The 23,819-nt window shown below is 50.6% G+C and overlaps 1 protein-coding gene across 1 annotated transcript in view; it reads left to right on the top strand.

Annotated features, from left to right (window-relative positions):
- The window catches only part of B4GALT1 (beta-1,4-galactosyltransferase 1), a 47,980-nt gene extending 27,941 nt beyond the window's left edge, over positions 1 to 20,039 (top strand). The window contains exons 3-6 of the mRNA XM_023627468.2: positions 12,363 to 12,550; positions 15,235 to 15,357; positions 16,773 to 16,877; positions 17,111 to 20,039. Of these exons, the coding sequence (XP_023483236.2) occupies positions 12,363 to 12,550; positions 15,235 to 15,357; positions 16,773 to 16,877; positions 17,111 to 17,243 (549 nt within the window). The 3' untranslated portion in view covers positions 17,244 to 20,039. The remainder of the gene's footprint in view (positions 1 to 12,362; positions 12,551 to 15,234; positions 15,358 to 16,772; positions 16,878 to 17,110) is intronic.
- Positions 20,040 to 23,819: the final 3,780 nt, after the last annotated feature.

The following is a 23,819-nucleotide window of genomic DNA, read 5'->3' as shown; positions in this document are numbered from 1 at the left end:
CCCTGTCCTCAAGGAACACTTGTTTGATGCCAATGAGCACATGTTGATCGTGGCAAGACTCGAGCCCGTTATTAAAGCAGTGGCAGTGAATGCCTGGAAGAGGAAGCCACCATCACCAGGAGCCAGCAGGGATTACAAAGAACAAGTCGTGCCAGCTGCATCTCTTTTCTCTCCTTGACAGTTATCACACCAGTGGATGAGTGATAGACTGTAGACCCAGTGTTGTCACATCTTACTCATCAAGGCAACTGACGGCCTCTGGCAAATCTGCCTGAGAAGAAGATAGACAGCTGTGGTCTGAATGGCATACAAATTAGATTAAAATACATACTTGGGTGAAGAGAGTTAGTGATGATGTCATGTTTTTGAATCTAGGTGACTGTGGTCAAGGGAGACTAGAGGAGAAGGTGCTAATGCATAGATACGTTGTATTTTAGGTCATTGGAAGGCTTCCTTGTTTAATTGTAAAGTCAAAACAAATGTTGGACCAGTGAAAGCCACCATCTTGAATTCCTATGACACGATTTATCTAGATAATTCCCAGGCTTCAAACAACACATTTCCAAATGTCCTATACCAGCTATGTGCTCCTCTCTGCCCCAGTCCAAGCTGGTGGAGAAACTAAACAAGCCAAGATAGACCATTGGCACCGCTGTGCTGGCTAACACTGGACACTGCCTGAGTTTGGGCTTCTCCAAAAATGTGCTTTCCAAGATGGAGATCTGAGGCCAGATGCATTGGAGGAATGCTGGGTTGAACCATGTGAAGTGGGTCCCACTCCTGCAGGGCTGTCAGTGTGCTATTGCGTGCACGTTACAGCCTCCAGAAGTACTCAGCACGCCGTGGGCTTTCTGGAGCTTGTCTGGCTAGAGAACTGTTTGCCATGAACCATCCTAAGTGATGAATGTTCTATGGAATCACACTTTGGGGAAAGCAGGCAGCACCCCCCAACCCTCCTGTTCTCCCTAGGATGCTGAGAACCCCTCATTCTTCCTCCTGCCCCACCTGAAACTTAGCATCGGAAATATTTTAGTTTTAGTTTTTCAAACGTATTTACATCTTTTTTTTCTCTAGTCTTGTCAGTTTCATTCCCTCCCCACCCAATCCACATTTTTTTGCCTCTTCATCTTTTCCTTCTCTTCCGAGGGTTAACTTTCCACCTCAGGAGAATCTTTCCCCTTTATCTCCCTCTCTGCTGGTTAACCTTGTTTCTTTTGCTCCAGCTCCACCCTGATTATTTCTTCGGGAAAGTATGGTCTGGCTTTCGGATAACCAAGTCAAAAAGAAACTTGAACTCTGCCCCACCTTTCTGGTAAAGGATAGTATCTGTTTGATAGCTATAAAGAACATGTAATAAAGTGATGACAGGAAACGTAAGAGGTGGAAGGAGAAACACTGGGAGTACGCCCATTTCCAATTTAGGAATGTCCCGTGTCCTCTGTTTCATTACTATGCTGTGAAGACAAAGAAAGGGAGTTCGTAGCATCTGGCTTTGACCTTTGTGTACTGTTCGTTGAGTAGCAGGCATCGTTAGAGCCTCTCAGCGTCACCCTGCTGTCATTTTGAGTCTTCCTTTGTCAGCCCACCCCATTTAAGATGAGAGAGAAAGATGCTTAAAATAGGAGGGGCCTCGAAGACATCTAGTCCAGGGGTTCTCAAACAGGGTTTTAAGAACCGAACCTCCTTCTGCCCCGTTAAAATGCTACACAAACCCCATCTACAGCGGGTCACAGTGGTGCTGTTCTACTTGAAGGGGGGCCTTGTCCCATCTCCACCCCCTGACTTCCCTCCTTCACTCTTGGCTGGAATTTGCCTGGACCCCTGAGGCCAGATAGTGCTAGAACGTCTCCTCTGCTTCACTGGTGAGGAAACTGAGGCTTAGTGAGGGGAAGGGACCGGGAGAGAGTCACATAAGTAACCGTAGGGCTGCAGCTCAGACTCCTCCCGCTGCATCAGCGGTAACTCTCCTCAAGGCCAGCCAGTCGCCTCTAAGAGTGTTTCCCAAAGCCAGTATCCAGGGCGGGGTTCTGGCTCTGCCACTTCCCAGCTTGGTGACCTTAGACTTGAGTTCCCCAGACTTTGATGGTTTCCTTGTGGGCAGGAGAGCAAGGTGTTAGTACTTACTGCATGGGGCTTTAAGCACCTGGCATGCGGAGAGCCCTCAGTAAACATCAGGTGTTACTGTTGATTTGAGCACCCCCCACCCCATTCCTCCTGCCTGTTTCCGCCGCCCACTGCTGTGGTGAGACACTCTTTATTGCTCTCCCTGCCTCCTGCTTCCCTCACTCGGTACCAGCGCCGAGACCCTCTCTCGCATGTGTGTGGCCTCTGTGGGGTCAGAGGAGAGTGGATAATGACACAGAACAGAACCGTCAGGTGACAGAATCTCAGGGGATGTAGGGACTTGTCAGGCTACGAGCTTCTTCAGAGTAGGGTCGTGTCTGAAGCCCCACACAGGGCTGAGCTCTCACGGGCTTTTGTGGCTTCTGCCCCTGCCCTTATTAAGCTGTTAGCCCGCTCCATTCACCAAAACAACTTAGGTCTCACGATAAGTGGGAGTGGGGAGGCTTCCCAGGTACGATGGAGAACAACAGCATTGCTGTGTGTCCTCGGAACTCCACCCTACTCCTGCCCCACCCCCCCGGTGTTTGAGAATCCCAATAGGGTTCCAGCACGTCCAGCGTCTTGGAGCCAAAGGTGCTTCTCTGAGGCACAGTTGTCCTACCCGAGGGCCAGCACTGGGACCCTGGTGCCAAGGTGGATATCATAGCAGGTTGGCAGGTGCACGCGGCACTTCCTCATACTTTAACCAGGAAAGGAAACTTAAAACCACCCAAGGTGAAGGGAAGGCAGGTTGCCGCCTGGCAGCATTAGCCCTAAATAAGAAATACAGGATGGTTGTGTGATTAACCGTCATAAAAGTTACCTAACGGGTGAGGAATGCAGGCCCAGTTGGCCAGGTGGGTTTGTAATAACCTTGGCAGCCCTTTGCCCCAGAGGAAGCACCCAGGACTGGTCTCTCCGATTCTGTTTGTGTGTCCTCTGACGCCTTTCTAATCCTGTCCATGTCATGCCCTCTCTTTACACCCTTTAGTATGTCCCCACCACCCACAGGCAAGGGTCTGAAGGGTCTGAGGCCCTGAGCTCAGCATCTAAGCCCCTCTGCAGTCCAGCCCTGCCCTACCTCCAGCCGCTTCCTCCTCAGGCCCCCTTCACACCCTTCATGCCACAGCCACACTGGAGTCTCTGTCTGCACCCAGACACACTCTCGGCCTCCTGCAGCCCCCTCTGCCCTGCTTGCGTCCTTCCGTCTCCTACTTTCTCACTTTCTGGCCACCATTTATGGCTTTCAACCTTTTTAGCTCCGTGAAGCCCTGCAGTGGAGCTGACTTCTCCCTCCTGGCTGCTGCCAAGGCCGCTTGGCGCCTTCCACTGAGGGATGATGAGCTGTGTGTGTGCTCACCCCAGCTGTGTCGCTCAGGTCTGACTCCCTGTGTCTCCCTGATCACACGGCTCTGTGCACAGGCCAGTGCTCCGTCAGGGTTTGGAGCCCCGAGCTGCACCCTGTGGCTTCTGCCCACTTACTTACACCCTCTCAGGAGCCCCTGCTTCTGGTTCTCTGGCAAGGTCTGTGTCTCTTGGAAATGAAGCCTCCTTTCCCATTGAGGCCAGGTCATGACCCTTGGGAACTGCACAGCCCCTCCCCAGGAACTCTCCCTAACGCCTCCTGCACCTTGCTGACCAGAGCAGGCTGCCTGGGGCACAGCCCTCGGGTGACCTCCCTTTTCAGGAAAAATGCAGAGAACCGACTTTAGCCCTGTGGTTGTGGATGGTCATAAAACTTCTTTATGGTCCTTTGGACCGAACCTCTTTCATGGTCCCACTTTGAATTTTGACACTAATCACTGCTCCATGAGGCAAATGGGTGTTCTCATTGTTCCTGCTGAGGGAAGGCTCGAAGGTAAGTAGCTTGCTCTGCTCGGTCCCCGTGATGGCTGGGTGACCGAGCTGGGAATTGCACAGAGATCACCTGAGGCCTAAGGAATGCCCCGCCTGGCCGTGTTTATTCCCTGAACACTCAATTCCCCTCACCAAGCAACAGCTCCACATCCACTGGGCGACGCCTCAGTCCCGCTGGGTCTGGACAGCGGGGCAGCAGCTTTTGAGGAGCAGCCTCAGCACCCACAGGAGGCTTGCCCTGTTGTCATGCCAATAGGTAACCCCCGGCCTGAAAGGCTTGTGGGGAGCAGAGCGGGGACCCAGCTGCTGCCTGAGGAGTCTTTTTCTGACTTTGGAATTTTTTCCCTCTTCCTTTTCCTCTGGGCACTGTTGGGAGGTGGTTGCAGGCTGCTCGTCTGGGGCCAGGTGTGGGTGGGTTTGGAGACAGCCCTTTGTACCCTCAGTGAGTGAGACCATCTGTCACCAAACCCTAGCAGCTTATCTCTGTCACTGGGCCTGGCATCTGGTCCCTAAAGGAGGCCAAGATGAACTGGGGTGAAGCAGACTCATGAGTCCACCCCATTGTGGAGGACAGCTGCCTGAGCCTGTGCCCCATGCTGGTTTGCTTTCTGTCTTGATCATCTCTGTTTCCCATCCCTCTCCCTGCCTTCCATTTCCTCCCCAGCTCTCAGCGCCCAAGTCAATGTTTGCAGGAATGGTGCACTGGAGGGGCGGCACCGATGCTGTCCTGCACAGCCCCTTCCTTTGGGCACCGGACCTTTTGGAGCCTGGGGCCCAGGAGGCCTGTGGGAGGGTGCCTGTCCCAGTACTGCTTGTGTGCTGCCCTAGCCATTGGTCATCACCTTTGCTGTGTGTTTTCCTCTCTGTCTGGGCCTCTCTGTTCCCCTGGGGAATGTGTCAAAGCACTTACAGGTACTCACAGGCTGGTAAATTGCCTCCCTGGACTTTGTTCTGGAAAATGCCATTTTCTCTGCTCACTGTTGACTTTGTACGGGGGAACGAGAGCTTACTTATGAGGAGTTCGTCTCTGCCCTGGAGCGAGGGTGATCAGAATGGGCCCTTTTCCTTTGCAGTCTCGACACTCTTCTCCCTTGCATCCATCCTTCTCTCTTCTTTCTGTTTCTTTTTTTCCTTCTCTTGGGGGCCTTTCGCCTTTACTTGTTGATTCTGTTTGTAGCAAAGCCAGCTGAAGGAGGAGCTCCTCTCTGTGATCTGCTTATTACTCTCCACCTACCTCCTCTTCTGTACCCTCCACCTCCTAGAGAGAGAGAGAGAGAGGAGTGCCGACCTTTCCACTGCCGTGACTGCTGCCGCTGCCGCCACTGCCGCTGCCACCCTGGTAATGTCCACACGCCCCACGTCACACCCAGATCCCAGGCCCTGCTGGCCAGGGGGAAGCTGTGTAAATAATCCTGCGAGTGTGCCGTCCTCGGGCCCTGGGGTCTCCCAGGCCAGGCCATGGTCTCTGTGGGCTCGCTCGGACGTGCCAGCCCATTGTGTAGAGGTCTAAGGGACTTTGCCTTAAAATTAAGCCTTGGTTGAGCTCATACTGTGTGCACATCCTTTCGTTTCCTGCTTTTTTCTTAAATTCTGTATCATCAGCATCTCCCTGTGTTATTTCATGGTCTTCATAACTATCACTCTCCATGCCTTCATAGTCGTTGAGCATGTCGTTCCACCGTAATTCACTTAACCACTCCTATCAGAAACCATTTAGATAATTTCCACTTTCTCACTTGTGTAAATAATACCGTGATGAACATCTTTGAGCTTGAAGCTTATTCTGTGTTTGCTTCTTTCATATTTAGGATCGTTTCCTTGGGCTAGATTTTCAGATGTAGGATTATGGGCTCAGAAATTGTTTAAACATTTCCATGGTTCCTAATATAAATGGCCAAATGGGTTTCTGAAAGAGAAGCCTTTATTTTCTAAAGTGATTCTCTGCAGAAAGTGAGGTCTCGGTGCCTTGGGCCTGGGGAGAGAGGCAGACATCCTGATGTGGCTCCTGTGGAACTGGGGTTCAACAACTTTCCTCTGTGCTCACCTTGCCCAGAATTCCTGTGGGGCCATTCTGTTAGCTCAGTTCTCCCTGAAGGCAACTTATGACTTCTGATGTGTGTTCTGGGCAGGCAGAGGCCAAGGATATGCTCCTTCTTGTAAGTATTACTTCAGTAAATAGAAGCACTCCCTCAGCTTGGTCCCTGACCCTGGTGGGCTTGTGTCCTTTGATCACAAGGTCAATAGCTCAAGTCTCACATCCAGGTTTTGTTGAAGGCCCTGTCCAAGCTCAGGGCAACCATATTATTATGGTTAAAAACCAGAGGCCCAGCTGCTGTGAAGTCATGGGTGAGTGGATATTAGCCCTCCACAAAGTCAGCATTTCTATCATTCCAGGCCCTTCCTGGTAATTCTCTGGGGATCAGCTCCCAGCCAGTCTGTCTACCACCCCAAGGTCCATGCTTAGGCCTGCAGGTCGGTCCTGCCACAGGACCGCCCAGTCAGAGCTCCCTCTGCTTTCCCACCACCTCCTCGGCCCAGGCCCTTCCTCTTGGTGTCTGAGTGGGCACAGAGAAGCACACTCAGGGTGTTGCCCCACATATTTCCGCCAGCTGCAGACCTGCCTCTGGATCTGCGGGGCTGAGAGCCCGGGGTAACTGCAGGCATGGGTGGGTGGTGGCTTTGTGATGGGCCAGAGCGTGTGTGCAGGAGCAATGTTGTCTCTTCCAGCACATAGAAATTCTGATTCTTCGAGTCTTGACTTGGGGTTGATGTTTCCAGCCCCATTGTTGCTGTGTCTTTTGATGGAGGAGGGCCAGGGCTGGTCCTTCCCTAAGCCATCATGGTTGGGGCACATGTCTGCTGGTGTTCATATGTGGTCCTGACCTCCAGGGAAGGCAGGTGTTCTGACAGATCTTCTAGAGATTGCTAAAACTTAGGCAGGGGGGGCCATGGCTTTCTGTAGATGGTCACCTGTCCTCTGTTGCCGTCAGGAGAAGGCTGCTCTTGCCTTAACCACACTCAGGATTTGCCTGGGGATTAGACCAGACTCTGGCTTCCTGAAAGCCCCACGGAGGTTGCTTGTGAGTGCAGTGCGTGTCCGGGGAGCAGGTGAGGCAGGAAACGGGAGGTGGAGCCCCTGCCTGAGCCCTGTGGGGAGATCTCCTCTACTTGCCCACCGTGGCTGCCCAGTCTCTGATGTCTCTCATGTGAACCATGCTACAGCTTCCCAACTGGGTTGCCTGCCTTCAGCTGGGGGGCAGGGCACAAATCCCTCCTTGACATGAAAAACATAATCCTTATTTAAAACCTTCCACAGGGGCTGGCCCCATGGTCTAGTGGTTAAGTTTGGTGCGCTCCGCTTCAGCAGCCCAGGTTTGGTTCCCAGGCGCAGGCCTACACTCGTCGGTGGCCATGCTGTGGTGGCAACCCACATACAAAAAGGAAGAAGATTGGCACAGATGTTAGCTCAGGGTGAATCTTCCTTAGCAAAAAACAGACAAAAACCTTCCAGAGCTCCCTATGGCCTAAATCAAAGACATAGCCTGACTATTTTAGCGGAAGTTCCAGCCTTGCTCTCCCACCATGACTCAGTCAACACCCACCTTTATGTCTGGCTCTGGCTTCCCCATTCTGTGTTTCTTGCAGGTCCTTGAATGTTCTCAATGCAATTGCCTGCTTAAATTAAAACTCCTTAGAAGCAGGGCCTGTGTCTTTTCTGTAACCCTACCGCCCAGCATGAAGTGGACACTCAATGATACGAATGAATGAAAGAGAGAGAGAGAAACAGGGCCCTCTGATCCTCTCCTGTCTCTTGGGCTGGCTTTTTTATTCCCTTCTTTCTTATTTTTGGTAAATGCTTTATTGAGATATAATCACGTACCATGCAATTCACCTATTTAACGTGTATAATTCAGTAGCTTTTTGCGTATTCAGAGTTGTGCATCTATCATCACAATTTTAGAACATTTTCGTTACACCAAAACAGAAACCCTGCACTTCTTAGCTACCAAACCCTCCATTCCCCCAGCTCTAGGCAACTACTAATCTACTTTCTGTCTCTATAGATTTGCCTATTCTGGACATGTCATATGAATGGAATCATACGATATGTGTTCCTTTGTGACTGGCTTCTTTCACTCAGCATGATATTTTCGGGGTTCATCCACATTATAGTGTATATCAGTGCTTCATTCCCTTTTACTGATGAATAACATTCCATTGTATGGACGTACCACATTTTCTTTATCCATTCATCAGTTCATGGACCTTTGGGTTATTTCCACTTTTTAGCCAGTATGAGTAATTCTGCTGTGGACACTGTGTAAGTTTTTGTGTGGACAGATGCTTTCATTTCTCTTGGGTGGACACCCAGGAGTGGGATTGCCAGGTCATGTGGTAACTCTTGTTTATCCATCTGAGGAACTGCCAGACTGTTTTCCAAGATGGCAGCACCAGTTTACATTCCCAGCAGCAGGGTATGAGGGTTCCATTTTCGGTAGACATGCTACCTGCTCTCTTATCTTTTGTATAAATGAGGGCTCCAGAGTTTTTGAGAGCCCTGGAGAGCCACCTGATGCTTAAGACATTTGTCTCTGCCACCCAGATCTGCCAGAAGGGCACCGAGTTTGCTGTGGGAAGTATCTGGGGGCAGCTTCTTTCTTCTTTTCTCTCCTCTAGGGAGCTTTGCCTTCATGTCTGTGCTATGCCTCCCACCTCAGGTCTCCTCATTTGACCCCAGGCCAGCATGCCTGACCAAGCCCAGGCTCCTGTCCTTTCTGGACTGGCCATCGTTGGCTCTGCTTGACTGACTGACGCACCCACTCTCAGAATTGTATGCACAATCATAAAGGGTTTACAGGCTTTTCTGTGAGCTTTGGTCAGTGGGATAGCTGCCTTGTCCACCTATGGGAATATCACGTCGTTTTTGGCCTGCCTTCTTTCTTCCTGTCCTTTCCCGCAAGAGGAGCCAAATGCTCTAGAAGGAAGGGAGAAGTCTGACTGTCATCTACCAACATAAGATGGAGCCAGCACTTGAAAAACTTGGCCTTTCACTGGCTCCCATTGCACAGCTCCTCTTCACCGAGGGGGACTCCCCAAGCATTTCACACATGTCTAAGGTCTCTCTCTCCTCTGCTGCTATTGAGACTCTAATCATGTGAGCCACAGGCTAACTCACTTAAAACTTAATCCTTTTTAGAAACTCCCCCACCATCAGAGAAGCAGGATTTGGGAGGAATCTTGAAGCTGTTTGGGGAGGACACTCACAAACACTAGGGAAGGAGAAGTCTCCAAGTTGGATCTCTGACCTTCAAGATGGGTGGGAAAACCTGCTCTTGTCACAGTTATGGTAGCTGACATTTGTTGCCAGGCAGTGTGCTAAGGCCTTTTCATGCATTGTCTCATTTAGTACAACTCAGCCTGTTGTCATCCCCATGACCAAATGAGGAAACTGAGGCCAGAGGTGTGATTTGCCCAAAGTCACATAGCTAATAAGTGAAGCAGCTGGCATTCCTGGGATAAAAATGCACGTGTCTGTCACAAATGCGTATGTGGCTTGGCCGGATGGTAGGTGCTTGATAAATATCCACGTGAGTGAATGAAATAGCAGATGCACTGGATGAATGTGCCCAAGGAGGAGGGGCAGGAATGAGGGCTGGGTATCTTCCCGCCCCCTGCACAGGAATGAGCACCTCCTGTTAGTGGTGGCAGCTGATGGACTTGCCAGGGCCTGTCTTTCTTATCAAGAAAGTTACCCAAGGTATTATGCCATTTCACCCAAAGAAGCCTAGAAGCGACTGTTCTGTAATCCCAGGGGAGAGAGGAAGACACATACTTTCCTTATCTACCGTTCTGGTGTCCTGGGGGACTGGTAGGTAATAACACCTGTGAAAGTGTGCCTTGCCCTCCCCCTCTCCCAGGGTCATGCAGGTGAGGCCGGGCTTGGAGGAAGTATGGGAGGAGTGATATATGGTTCAGGTTACTTTGGAAAACTGCCCGACTACTTGTAAGTGTGGGCTAGACACTGGAGCGCCTTATTGAGTTGAAGGAGCTGCTGTACCACACGTGGGAAAAGGGGAGAACGAGTGTGCTCCTTGGGTTTCTCCCCCAGGCTGCTCTTGTTCTTGGGGCTTGGCTCCAGAGGTGCCTGTTCATGGTTCCAAATATCCAGTTCCTGGGAGAAGAAGAATGCTTAGTGTGGTCTCAGTCAAGCATCTGCTTCCATCTGTTGCGGCCAGCAGGCCAGGTCCTGTGGTTCAGACGTGGCCACCAAGAGCCCTTTGCCCCTGTTACTGGGGAGTGTACCGAGAGAAGGGAGCATTGGGCAGCCGCCCGCAGGGATCCACTACACAGGTGTGAAAAGGCTTTGTTGGGACACTGCCCTTTCACTTGTTGCAAGAGTGTTCAGTGGGCTGAATTGTGTTTGAAAATGCTGAGAGCTAGCTCTTTTAGGGTCTTCACGGACCTGCAGGTGCTTTCCATCTACAGGTGCAGGCTTCTCTCCCCATCACAGGGAGGGAAGAAGGTGTGGGAGGAATGAAGCAAATCTGGGTTGGGGTGAAGGTTGTTACAAGATTGTTGTGATGATTAAATGACAAGCCAAACGTGTAAAACACTTATCTTGTGCCTGGTATCTCATATCCCCCAAATGAATATGTGGTAATAATGACAATTACAGCAACTTCATAGTTTTCATATGCAGTTTTTAAACTTGGAACTACTTTTTGCCTCACGACTTTCACAGAATTAGCTGAAGGCAGAATTCTAAGTGCCTCTTAACTGGTGGAACAGCTAAAGAACACAGTGTGTGCCCCTGGGTGTGGCCTTCTCCTTTGACCCTGCGTGGATGGAAAGCTTTGTCATGGACTGAAGAAAGGAGCTCTTGCATAAGAGTTTCCTTAATTTGGTTACTCTTCTCTTGGCTGTCTTCTCTGACTTCCTGGTACTTGTCTTTCTTCAGTGGTTTGTTTCCCTGAGTCACCCGCCCGAGGCTGGGCAGCTGTGGTGCTGTCTGTGCTCTGAACTCACACAGGCAGCCTTGTGGAGCCCAGTACCCAAGTCTTCTCCCAGCGGCCTGGAGAGAGGATGTGGGGTATCCCACTTTTGAGCTTGTGTAGTGGTTGCAGGGCCTTGTGGGATACTTTTTCCCCCAAGTAGAGGGCCCTGATCTTGTTGATCCCAAGAGGTACTGAGAAAGAACACTAAATGAGGATTCCAGAGTGTTGTGCTCTAGTCCCAGCTGTGTCACTTATGTGGCCTTAGTTTCTTCATGACATTGTTGGGAGGATTCTGGTTAGAATGAACGCACATGTGTGGAAGGGCTTGTGAACTGATAAGTGTAAGGGTGCTGTTACTGTCCTTACTAACCTGGGGCCAGGGGAGTTGGTAAGAGCAGAGACCCATGGTGGTGACCCTGAGGAGCTCCTTTGAATGGAGCTTCCCAAAAGAATTGCAGTCTGCCGTTGTATGTTGAAATGTATCCATCAGTCCACTCATCCATCCATCCATCCCACCATCCATCCAGCAGTTATTTATTGAGCTCTTATTATATGCCAGGCAGTGTTCTTGGTACTTGGTGAATAAAACATAAAAAATTCCAGCCTTTCTTGAGCTTAGATTCTAGTGAGGAGACTGAAAATAAACAAGATAAGTGAATAAAATATGAAGCACTTTTGCACCAACAAACTTGGTTCTTCGGGACCGAGTGGTTGGCATCCTGAAGCAGGTGTAGTCCTCTCTCTCTTACACCTTGTTTCTCTCATGATGTGTGTCACTCTGCTTCTCACCCGACATTGGGAGCACTGTGAGGGCGTAGGTTGACGGGTCCACCACATTGCTCTGGTGTCTAGTTTAGTGGCAGACACCTGAAAGGTACACAATGTGATGATCAAACCATGGTCAATCATACAAAGAGGGTAGAAGTGGAAAGTGCTATAGGCACCAGTTTCTTGGGTGTCTTTCCCGAAATTAGTCTACTTATAGTATGTAAATAAATGGCACATATGTGTAAATGCCTTTTTACCTAACAATACTATCTTGAAGATCATTTCCTTTTAAAGCTTCCTTATTTTTTTAAAGAGCCCTATTCTATTATATGAGCTCTATTGCATTATATAGGGATGCTGTGGTGTTGTTTGTATCCTTTAGCTGTGATGAACACTGCATGATGAACAACGTTGTTCATGTGCCATTCACACATTTGCAAGTCCTACAGGATAATTCCTAGAAGTGGGATTGCTGACTCAGGGCATACCATTTGGCATTGAATTTTAAAGTGAGGGCAGAAAAATGAGGCCCAAGAATGGACTAATGTCCACATGTAGTGGACAGGTCACCGGTCCCTGTGAGTATTCTGCTCAAAGGCCTTCTGGCGTCTGATATTGCTGCTTTTGTTTCTGCGCCAGGCTGGAGAAGCCATGTTCAATCGTGCTAAGCTCCTCAACGTGGGCTTCCAAGAGGCCTTGAAGGACTACGACTACAACTGCTTCGTGTTTAGCGACGTGGACCTCATTCCCATGAACGACCATAACGCCTACAGGTGTTTTTCGCAGCCTCGGCACATTTCTGTAGCAATGGATAAGTTTGGATTTAGGTAAGAGAGGTTCACCAGGATGTGCAGAAAACATGTTTGTCTCTTACATGACGACTGGGAAACGCTATTCCTCCTGCCTGGGAGTGCGTCCTTAGGCTCTGAAGGAGAATGCCCCCTCTGAGAACTGGGTGCTTTTTAAGCCCAAATTCAGTTATTATTTGAGGAAGAAAGTGGAGTCCAGAAACGCCTATACCTCTGCACATCCAGGCAAGAGAAGCTTTTAGGTTTGGGGTGGCTCTCATCTTCAGGCTCCAAATAGATGCTGGATTTCCTCACTTTCGTTTCTCTCCCCTTCCCCATCCAGTTTGGGAAGCAAATTGAAATCATTTTCCCCCAGTAGATTCTTGGGTTTGGATACCTTGGCAAGAGTTCCTTGGCACTTTAAGAAGGAACATGATTCTGTTTGTCAGCAGAGCACAAGCTTCTGCTTGAACATTAGGGCCTAAACTTTTCCACCAAAATGCCCCTAGTGAGGAGGCTAGCTGACGCCTCTCCCCAGGGACAGCAGAATAATCCAAAGCATATTGTCCTAGGTGGAAAATGGCCTTGTAGACCATTTTTTTAATCTTAAAAAAAAATAATGTTTGCGTTTTGTTCTATAGTTTATCCATTTGTATTAACATAAAATTGTTTTAAATCACCTGTCAGTGGACTAATCTGACCTTTCCCTTGGTGCTCTAAGTCACCCAAAGCACCAGGAAACTGTGTGCCAGGTACCCTGTGTCCTGGGCGCCCTGGTGTAGGCTGTCCCACAGTGTGGCGGTCTGGGGCTAGCCAGCAGTCCTTTGCTGTAGATACAACTACTTTCTTTCGGGCTCATTTTATTCTCATGATTTCTTTCTATCGTCCGTTGCTGGGAGTCTGAGGGCTGTGAGATGAATACAGGGATGCTATGAAGTCCTTCCCCAAGATCAGCTGTACTCGGGCCCTGAACTTGCTGTCTTAAACGGGAAATTTGACTGTACACGTCACTCTGCGCCTGCACCCACCTACTTCCCCTGCTCCCTGTTTGTGTCTCTTCCCTTTGGGGACAGGCTCATGCCCTGACCTCTCTTCATTCCTGCCTTGGAGTGTGATGGTGACCACCTAATTCTCTACCACAGCACCATGTCTGTTTTACCCAGAACCAGTTAGGCTTGGAGGACGGGGCAGGTAGGTAAGAGAAACCAGCAGAGACGGCAAAACCAGATCTTGTCCACTCGGCATGTTGTTGCCCTTGAATGGCTAAGAGTCCATTTCTCTAAGAACCTTACTATGAAAAAACCTTACTGGCCTGGCCACCTCTGGTCCAAACCCTCACATCACAAGTGCAGATTGTAGTGTGAGGTACGCCGAAGGGTGGATGACTTGGTGCCTAAATGGTGACACCTGATTACCGTTAGATTCCCTTTAGGTCATTGAAGTAAGGCCACTAGGGATCTTTGCTTAGGGATACCTGCCATCAGAATTCCTGAATGTATTGGAAAATAATAATTGCATCTTTGTTTCCTATGTTCTGTATGGTTTGGCTGACGTCCCCCTCGAAGTCTGAGTTAGAGTTTGCCCTAATTTGTGTGACGGGTTTTGTTCTCTTTGGGTTCCAGCAAGAGCCTGAGTGTGGTTTTTGGAGCTGTACTCAGCATGATCACAAAACCACAGCCTTTAGAGGACCCACAGGAAGGCCTTTGCCTGGCCTCTGGACACATCCTGATTCTTAACATTTCTCATCATGCTTCCTCTGCATCCCTCGGGAGTCCACGATTCATAACCACTGAAATGTCGAAACACAGAAGGTTTGGAAGGATGAGAGAGCCCAGATGCCCTACTGCTTGAAAATCAGTCAAAATAGATTCACCATCATACATTTTGCTAAGTCAGGATATGGTAGATATTGCCAAGAAAATTTTATTTTAGCAAATTTTCAGAAATGCTGTCTTGACTGTTGGGGTCAGTGTTCAAGCCAATATACCTCTGGAAGAATGAAAGCTAGGCTAGTAGATGGGATGGGGGAGGGGAGGGTGGGCACAGGGAGACTCTAAACAATCTGGGTTTCCAGGACCCCCGGAGAAGGGCTTCGTGTGCAGGAGCAGGGCACAGGACAAGCAGATTCCGGGGCGGTGCGGAAAGACTGGTGTATGCTCTTCTCACTGACTGATTTTCTAGATAACCGCAGAAGCAACACAGGGTTCTTAGAGAGGTGAAGATTCTACTTTTTGATGTCTGTGTCTTCTTTAAGATAATCTGAGTCTGATATAAAAACCAAACAAAGAAAACCTTCATAAATCTCCAATTAAAAAGTTCCAGAGAAGGGCCGGCCCCGTGGCCGAGTGGTTAAGTTCACTCGCTCCACTTCTGCGGCCCAGGGTTTCGCTAGTTCAGATCCTGGCATGGACACGGCACCCCTCATCAGGCCACGCTGAGGTGGCATCCCACATGCCACAACTAGAAGGACCCACAACTAAAATATACAACTATGTACTGGGGGCGGGGAGGCTTTGGGGAGAAGGAAAAGAAAAAAAAAGAAGATTGGCAACAGATGTTAGCTCAGGGGCCAATCTTTAAAACAAAAAAGAGGAAAAGTCTTTAAAAAAAAAAAGTTCCAGAGAATAAAAATCACTTTTAGAAGTGTTTATGTTTTGAGCAAGCTTTGTTTTGAAAAGTCACAACCTGCTAACCCCAGGTCCTGTGTGTGTGTCTTTCCCCAGCCTCCCTTATGTTCAGTATTTTGGAGGTGTCTCTGCTCTAAGTAAAGAACAGTTTCTCACCATCAATGGATTTCCTAATAACTACTGGGGCTGGGGAGGCGAAGACGACGACATTTTTAACAGGTAACGGTCTCAACTTTGATCTCCTTCTTCCCTGTCTCCCTTCCCTTCCAGTCTTCCGATCAGTGCTTGGTTATTCGTCAAGGATTGACCCTCGGGAGGGGTACGGCCCCCATTCCCCCGGATTCTTAGGTGTGCCCTGGTATAGGTCTGAAGATGGCTTTAGGACAATTAGCTTCTGTGATAAAACTTGGGTTCTATGAGTATGCAGATTGCTTATCCAGCATGAGCTTAGTGAGCATGTGCTGCGTGCAAAGCACTGTGCCAGGCAGGTCCAATGGGGGGACACTGAAGCCCTGGACAGGGGGTCCCGACAGATGCTCGCTTGCTTCCACAGCACCACAGCTGGCAAACACTGGGCCCGTGTGATGGTGTCCGGGGCTGGTGTGACATCACAGACCTGAATGGTCGGAAAGATTGTGGGGAGGGAGCACTGAGACAGATACCTGAAGGTGGAGGGACTAGAAGGATGCGTGGTTTGGGGAGCGGCTTTCTGGAAAGATAAAGGGCTTAACTCTTGCTCTGTACCTACTCACTATGCCAGCCACCAGATCAGCACTGGGGCTGCAGGGGAGTGAGGCCAGAAACTTTGAAGTCGCCCAGGACCAGCCAGTCCTGCCTCTTAAGTAACTATTGTATTCCTGCTGTCAAGGCTTTAGTTTTGGGCTTTTTCCTGCCCCCAAGACCTATGCAGAATCTTCCACCCTGCTCTGGCTGACTCTGGTCTTGTTCCCTGCTCTCCATTTTTACACTGCTTGTCAGAGAGACTTCCCGTTGGCCAAAAACCTTTGGGAAACACTGCGTATTTTATCCCTTTCAGACACCGGCACTGCTGGGTGGGATGCTAAAAGCTCTGAGAAGCCCCCCATGATGTAGCCTTTGCCCTTCTTTCCAGCCTCATCTCTAGCCACTTCCTACCTCAGACCCTCTTCATCATCCCCGGAAGCTTGTGTTGTCCCCTGAGGGCGCTGTGCGCACTCTCGCCTCCCTACCTTTGCCTGTGCTGTCCTGCTGCCTGAAATCCTCTGGCAGACATCCCTTCATCTTCACAGCTCGGCTCTGCCTGGTCTTGCTCAAGTGGAGTTAGTTGCTTCCCCTCTGTGCCCCACAACCCCAGCTTCCCCTCCTCACCTCCGTCCTGGCACTGATGACCCTACATTCTAAGCTTCCACACTGTACATTCTGTGAGGGCAGATGCCCCGAGAGCCTGACACGGAATCGTCACCAACACAGACTGCAGAACCATTGCTAAAAGGACACGGGGGCTGGAGTTGAAACCAGGGCCACTCCAGGCTGCGGTCTGGGCCGAGGGAGACCAATCGGCAGGATGGTGGATGGGCACAGTCTGGCAGCTGGGGCTCTGGGACCCAAGCTGGTGGCAGCTCTGTGATGCTGACTTGTCCCTTCACTCCTTGCAGGTTGGTTTTTAAAGGCATGTCTCTATCTCGCCCAAATGCTGTGATCGGGAAGTGCCGCATGATCCGACATTCGAGAGACAAGAAAAACGAGCCCAATCCTCAGAGGTGCGTCCTGCTCTCGTTCACATCCCTCTTCCGCATTGAGGAGGGGGTGGGCTGCAGGAACCAGGCTCTGGAGACCTCAATCTCCGGGCCTGAGCGGGGAGCGGGGAAGGGGTCAGTCCATGGGGCAGGGGAGAGTAGAAGGTAGGGGGGTGGGCAATGAAGTACAGACATTTAATGTTTTTTCTTAAGATTTTTGTTTTGACACCAACCCTTTGCCTTTTTGTGGCTTGTAGGTTTGACCGAATCGCACACACAAAGGAGACAATGTTCCTTGATGGTTTGAACACACTTTTCTACAACGTATTGGACGTACAGAGATACCCGTTGTATACCAAAGTCACAGTGGACATCGGCACACCGAGCTAGCATTGTGGTACACTAAAAGAGACCTGAAAATGGCCGGGGACCTCTACTACGTGTCTCTGTCAGTCTGCTGGGCTGGTCGCTCTCATTCTTCCCAGTCAGAGTGATAGGGCTTCCCAGCTCATCATTCAGATGCCTTTCCAGATGACCGGAACTAGCGGCATATTTGGCCCCCAACTTGGCTCGGCATGTGACTTCTTAGCTCTGCAAGGTGTTTGTCAGTGTAGGAAACATCAGCCTTTGGGGGGTTCTCAGTGTGTTCCCGGTGTCTCCCCAAAGAATCAGAGCTGTACACAGCCCCAAATTTGGTGACTGTGGGACTCCTTCCCAGCGGTAAACTGCTAATCTGTTGTGAAATAGGTAAGAATTTTGCTTTAAATTGTGGTATTCTTGTTACTTTATGAAAAATTGGAGAGTGCTGCTGAATTGGATTGTTGTGATGTTTTTTGGTCGTCACATTTTAACGGAAAAACACACGATGTCAACCATTCTCATTTCACCCCCTCCCCTACCTTCTTTCAGTGGTATGCGGCTATTACAATCACTGAGTCACTGTGTGTGTGTGTGTCTTTTCTCAGCAAAAGAATTTTAAAACTTGAGCCTTAGACCTTTGGTCCAGCTAATGTGGGAATTCCCGGGCAACTTTAGCCATCAGAGCATAAGCCTCGGGTGTTCTCACATTTAGTGGCCTTTCTCCAAATTGTCTGATTTCTGAATGTAAAGACTTTTTTAAAATAGCAGTTTGTAGTATTTTAAAGAAAGAACAAATCAGGTTCTAATTATGACCTAGCTTGATTTTCTGTTGATCCAGATTTACATAGCTATTTAGTCTTAAGTCATGGCAATTTATTGTTCTGAGCATGCTATGTAAACTTGAATTTCCTATGTATTTTTATTGTGGTGTTTTAAATGTGGGCAGGGGACTGAACACTTTTTAGGGGAAAAAATACTGTATGCTGTAACGGCCACTAACGGGCCTCTAATGTAGCTGGCAGGTTAGGTTTTGTGAAGAGCAAAGTCTCCTTTGGGCCCTTTGATGAGGGCAAGGCTTCTGGTCAGGCCGGCAGTACCCTGCCCTGTCGGACCTCTGGGGACACTGGGGCCCCAGCCTGCTGGCCAGAGCTCTCCCCCTCCCAACCCTCCCCAGGCGGGCAGGGCAGAGGGAACCGCCGCCTCCCGGACTGACGCTGGGACCTCCCTTCAGGGCCCTAGGCTGGGGGGTTGTAAGTGATAGCACTCAGGTTGTTTACTGGCCCTCAGCCTGGGGAGGCGGAGAGAGCCTCGTTCTGGCCCCTGGAGCCCTGGCCCCCGCTCGGCTCTGCTGGCCGCGCTGCCCGGCCCACCTTGCAGGACCTGCTCTCCCTCTTCTCCCCTTCCTCCCTCCCCATTTCAGTTCCTTGGCCTCTTGCCTGTTCCCTAAAACTTGCCTATGGCACTGAGGGTCAAATAGATTATTCATTTTCCAGCAGGAATGTGCCTTTTAATTAGAGATCTAGAAAGAAGTTCAGCTGAACCCCCTACACTCCCCGAGGACCACTCTGGTGCCTGAGGCCTCCCATTCCCCCTCAGGTTTGCAGCAGGTGCTTCCACTCCTGGGAGGCTGCCCAGGCGTGCCTTCCCCAAACCCACCTCTGCGGGGCGAGGTGTGGACTGCCTGGGGTGAGATGGGTGCACCAGTTCTTAGCCCTGGGCGCCCCTGCCGGCTTCAACCTGGGCTAAGATGGAAGATTCACCTGTCTGATCCCAGGGCTGACCTTTCAGCTGGTGGCAGCCCGGACCCCACCACTGCCCTCCTGGGAAGCAGGTGTCAGCGTGGAAGCTGAGCTACTGCCCAGCCCCAGTGTCACCTGTGCCTTTATCGCTCTGAGCATCTCAGATCCTAACTTGATTCTTTTTCCAGAAGCCTTGGTATTGGTTAAAAATTATTTTCCACTGCAGTAGCAGCTGGGCTATGCAAAGAGTATTCCCTCTGTCAGCGCCCCACTCCTTCATAGCGATGTTAATAAAACTAAGAAGGATCGCCCGGGGAGGGAGTTCTAGGAAATACAAAGAATGACGGCCTCTCTTTCTGTCCCCAGATCCTGACTTTTCCAAAGTGCCTTAAAAGAAAGCAGACGAATACCCTAGGTGGTAACTTCTTTGTTACTTACTTTATTCTTAAAACAAAATTCTGACTTTTTTTTGGTTTCCTGTCACGTTTCCTTCATGTTCCATTGGAATAGTTAAGTATGTGGTTCCTTCTCAGAACCAAGGGCAATCCTGCTTCACTGGTGTGCCATTTGCTGACCTTGTGGTGCTCTCAGGGGCCGCCTGGGCCCAGGGCGAGGCCTCGACGCCTGCCGGGCTCGTGAGATGCTCCAGGTCCTCTCCCCTCCCTGGGCGGTTCTGGGCTGAGGGTTCAGGGAGCGTTTCCTTTACCTGGAAGTTGTCACCATGAAGTTGTCACGTGCAGTGTCTTTCTCTCTTTCTCTCCGTCCCGTTGCTGGTGCCCCTGTAAAGAGGCTTTTGGGAACGAGTAGAGGGCAGAGGTGGCACAGGAGGGTAAAGGATGTCCTGGTGCTGGCTCAGCCTGGCAGGGGCTCTGCTGACCTCAGGGCCGGGCACAGCCAGGATGGCTGTTTTCCTGTCCCAGAGACCTGTTGTGCTGTGTTATTTTGATTTCCCATTTATTCAAATGTATGTATTTACAATTGTAAAGGGGGGGGATGTCTGACCTTAGTGTTCCAAACAGAACTGTATTTTTGCCTTTAAAATCCAGTGATATAACTGGAAGGTGAATAAATGACCTTATCTTTGTAACTGCACGTGGTTTCTCTTCTGATTTAGGGGGTTCGGGCTCCTCCAGAGCCGGGGGGCAGTGACGGGGCTGCCTGTGGGGAGGATCTGAGGAGAACAGAGGTCTGGCTCCGGGCCTGCCTCGCTCAGGGGGTGGCCTTGGGGGCACTGGGGGGGGGGGGGAGGAGGTGGCATCTCGCCTGGCTGTGTTCCACACGCCCCCCTGGGGTCAGCCATTTCCCATCTGGGCCTTATTTTCTTACCTGTCACATGGGAATAATAACACATTGAGCCTTTTTGAGGCTTGAAAGATGTGATGTCACCTGAAATTCACAGTGTTATAAACCAGTATGGCCTCAATAAAATGAAATTTTAAAAAAATTAAAAAATTAAATTAAAAAATTCATTAAGTTAAAAAAAGTGATATGTCACAGGTACTCACCACGTGGTAGCCAGCACCACTTCAAAGACCCTTCCACAGAGTTCTCTGGCCACACTCTGCTGTTTTCAACAAATGCCAGGATCATTCTGAGCGTTCTCAGAGGCATTTATACAAGGTGTTCATAGGGTAACTCAAACAGTATTATCCAAAATAAGGTTTCTTGTCAGCCCCAGGACATTTAACCCCCTGTTCCAAAGGGTCTTAGTTGTGACCTAAAGACTTGAGACAGTAGGTGCCCTGGGCGCCCCCACCTCAGTGCCCCGGGGGTCAGCACCAGCAGCCTCGTACGTGCTGGTTGGACTGAATTGGCATCTGGAAGAAGTGGGCCAGAGGAACCCAGGGGGCAGGAGAGGTCGCCCCTGCTGTCCGGGCTCCGGGGGCCACTGGCCCTGTTAGGATGGAGCTGCGAATGTGGGACCGGTGGGACCGGTGGGACTGGTGGGACCTGGTGGGAAACAGGAGCAGGAAGGGCAACCCCTGGTAGCGCCCCCCAGGGCCATCTGGCTGTCTCTGCCTATCCCTGTGACTGCTGGACGGCTCCCTAGTGGCCTCAGGCTTGAGGGAAGGGCAGAATGATGGGGAGCCCAAGGCCGGATTCTGAGAGCAAGTCATCAAACAGAAGAGTAAACTCAGGCTCAGAGAGGGAAATCGACTTGCCTAGAGTCACAGAGCAAGTAGGAAGGCAGAGAGAGCCAGAAGTAATGATCATTGTCTGTATGGCTTCTTCTTGGCCATCTTCTCCAAACCCCTTGCTGGTGACCTGGCACCCATCTTGCTCGAGCGCAGCTGTCCTTGGAGTGCCACAGTCCTCCAGCTTCCTGTTCATCACTCCCTGGGACAACCGTGCCCTGCAGGTTCCTCTGCCTCACAGCCTGGATGCAGGTCCAGGAGCCCAGAGGAAGGCAGCAGCCACATGTCCTGCCTGGGGACTCCGCCAGAGAGGGAAATGAGGCTTGGCTGGCACAAGCCGCTCAGCCAGACCAACCTCATTTCCTGACCGGGTAAGAACTTCAGTTCCAAGGAGAAATCGGCCCCTAGGAACGTCTGAAGTCCCACCTCCTGGAAGAAACAAGAGGCGGGGAGCCTGGGGGTGTGGGGAGACTTGGTGGCACCTAGCACTTGCCGATCTTCTCACCTCCTTGACCACTCCCCCACCCTCCCCACACACAGCTGCTCTGTCACCAGCAGCAGACACTCTCACCTGGGGAGGTCCCACCCACAGACCTCCACCCACACCCACCTCCCCGGGCACCATGGCCCGGCCTCCAAAGGACACCTGTGGGGCAGTGATTTGGCAGCCAGGTCACATTCTTCCATGGAAAAGAGGTACAAAGTGTGGGGGTCTGGAGCCCATCCAATCCACACTCACGACTTCTGGGCTCTGCCTGGCTCAGACTTGGTCTGGGTCCCGTGTGACACGGGAGAGACTAGAGACAGCAATTCTCAAAGAAATGCCCAACCCCAGGAGCCTGTCTTTGGCCCCCTTCCATCTACCTTCTTCCCTTCCTGGCCCCTTGGAGCCTACCAAGGGGGTTCGAGCCCCCTCCCTCCCCAAGGTAGCCATTCCAAACACCTGGGCTCAGGTGATGCAGGGGGGTGGGGGGGAATGATGGGGAAACACCACTGGTGAGGTCCTGGGCATCCCAGAAGAGGAGCGGTCACTTACCCTGAGGTTCACCCACCCAACTGCCACACAGTTAAGCCCCAGAGCTGTGCCCTCGAAGAGGAACCAGGAGGATCCCCAGTATACCCGGCACGGGCATGTGTCTACGTGGGTAATACATGCATGGCAGTGTGTGTGGTCATGTCAGCACGTGTGCCCACATGTATTTCAAAAAATTGAACAAACATTTGTAACACATATAATGCTTAGGATGAGCCAGGTATGTTCTCAGTGTTTTATAAGTAACTCATTTGACCTTCATAACAACCCTATGAAACAGGTACTGTTATCCCCATTACACAGATGGACAAATTGAGGCACAGAGCAGCTAAGTCAATTTGCTCAAGGTCACAGAACCAGGAAGGGGCAGCAGTAGGATTTGAACCCAGGCATTCTGGCGTCTCATAGGCTCATGTCAGGTGTGTTGCGCATGCTAGCCTGTACGCAGCTGTGCAGCCAGGCGCATCTTTGGGGAGGGAAGGGGGCTCCCCTTAACGCAGATCCTACAGCTCACAATGCTCTGTAAGGCAGCACTGCGTCCAAAGAACCAGAGTCTTCTGTTCACAGGTCAGATCTGAGCCCCAGGCCACTGTGTTTCTTTGGTTCGAATCCTGGGCACAGACATGGCACTGCTCATCGGACCACGCTGAGGCGGCATCCCACATGCCACAACTAGAAGGACCCACAACGAAATATACAACTATGTATCTGGGAGCTTTGCGGAGAAAAAGGAGAAAAATAAAATCTTTGAAAAAAAAAAAAAGAGGAGGACTGGCAGTAGTTAGCTCAAGGCTAATCTTCCTCAAAAAAAAAAAAGTTTAAATTCTGTATTATAAAAAAAAATTGTTAAAATGATCAATTTTATGTTACATATATGCTGTTGACTGATGATATCTCCCCCAAAATTCATATGTTGAAACCTAATTCCCAACGTGCTGGTATTGGGAGGTGGGCATTTTGGGAGGTGACTAGGTCATGAGGGTGGAGCCCTCAAGAATGGGATTAGTGCCCTTATAAAAGACCCCAGAGAGCTCCCTCATCCCGTCTGCCACGTGAGGCTATAGAGAGAAGGCACAGGCTGTGAACCAGGAAGCAGGCTCTCACCAGACACCGTATCTGCTTGTGCCTTGATCTTGGACATCCCAGCCTCCAGAACTGTGAGAAACACATTTCTGTTGTTGATAGCCATCCAGGCTATGGTATTTTTATTAGAGCAGCCCGAACAGACTAAGAATATTTTACTGCAGTTTAAAGGAAAGGAGGAGGCATCCTGTGGCCACGTCAACCTCGTCCCATTCTAGAGGTGGCCGAGTCTAGCGGCGAGTCCAGCAGCCACTGGAGATTTTGAGCGTGAGATGGGCTAGCCGTGTGGGGCGTGCCACCCGAGGATCATCGAGTCTTGGGCACTCGGCTTGGTTGCTGAATCCAGCTTCGCACACTGCCCCAGAGGACTGGCTTCTCAGTTGCTCCCTTTTCCCGAGACAAACATCCTTCCGTAAGGAAGCTAGATGTGGCAAAGCTGTGACGTGGGTACAGTTGTCCCTTGGCCAGGGGGGGCTTGGGTGGAGAATGCAAAGCCTGGACTCGGGCAGGATCTCATGGAGGTGCCTTCTCCCAGACTGCCCACTTGCTTCCCATTTACTGTTGGCAGAAACCAGGGGTTGAGCTCGAGGCTTTTGAAAGGAAGAAATGGCAAGCT

Source organism: Equus caballus, chromosome 23, assembly GCF_041296265.1.
Source record: "Equus caballus isolate H_3958 breed thoroughbred chromosome 23, TB-T2T, whole genome shotgun sequence".
Lineage (NCBI taxonomy): Eukaryota > Metazoa > Chordata > Mammalia > Perissodactyla > Equidae > Equus > Equus caballus.
Note: the sequence above shows the minus strand (reverse complement) of the source record. Positions and strands in the feature narration are given on the sequence as shown.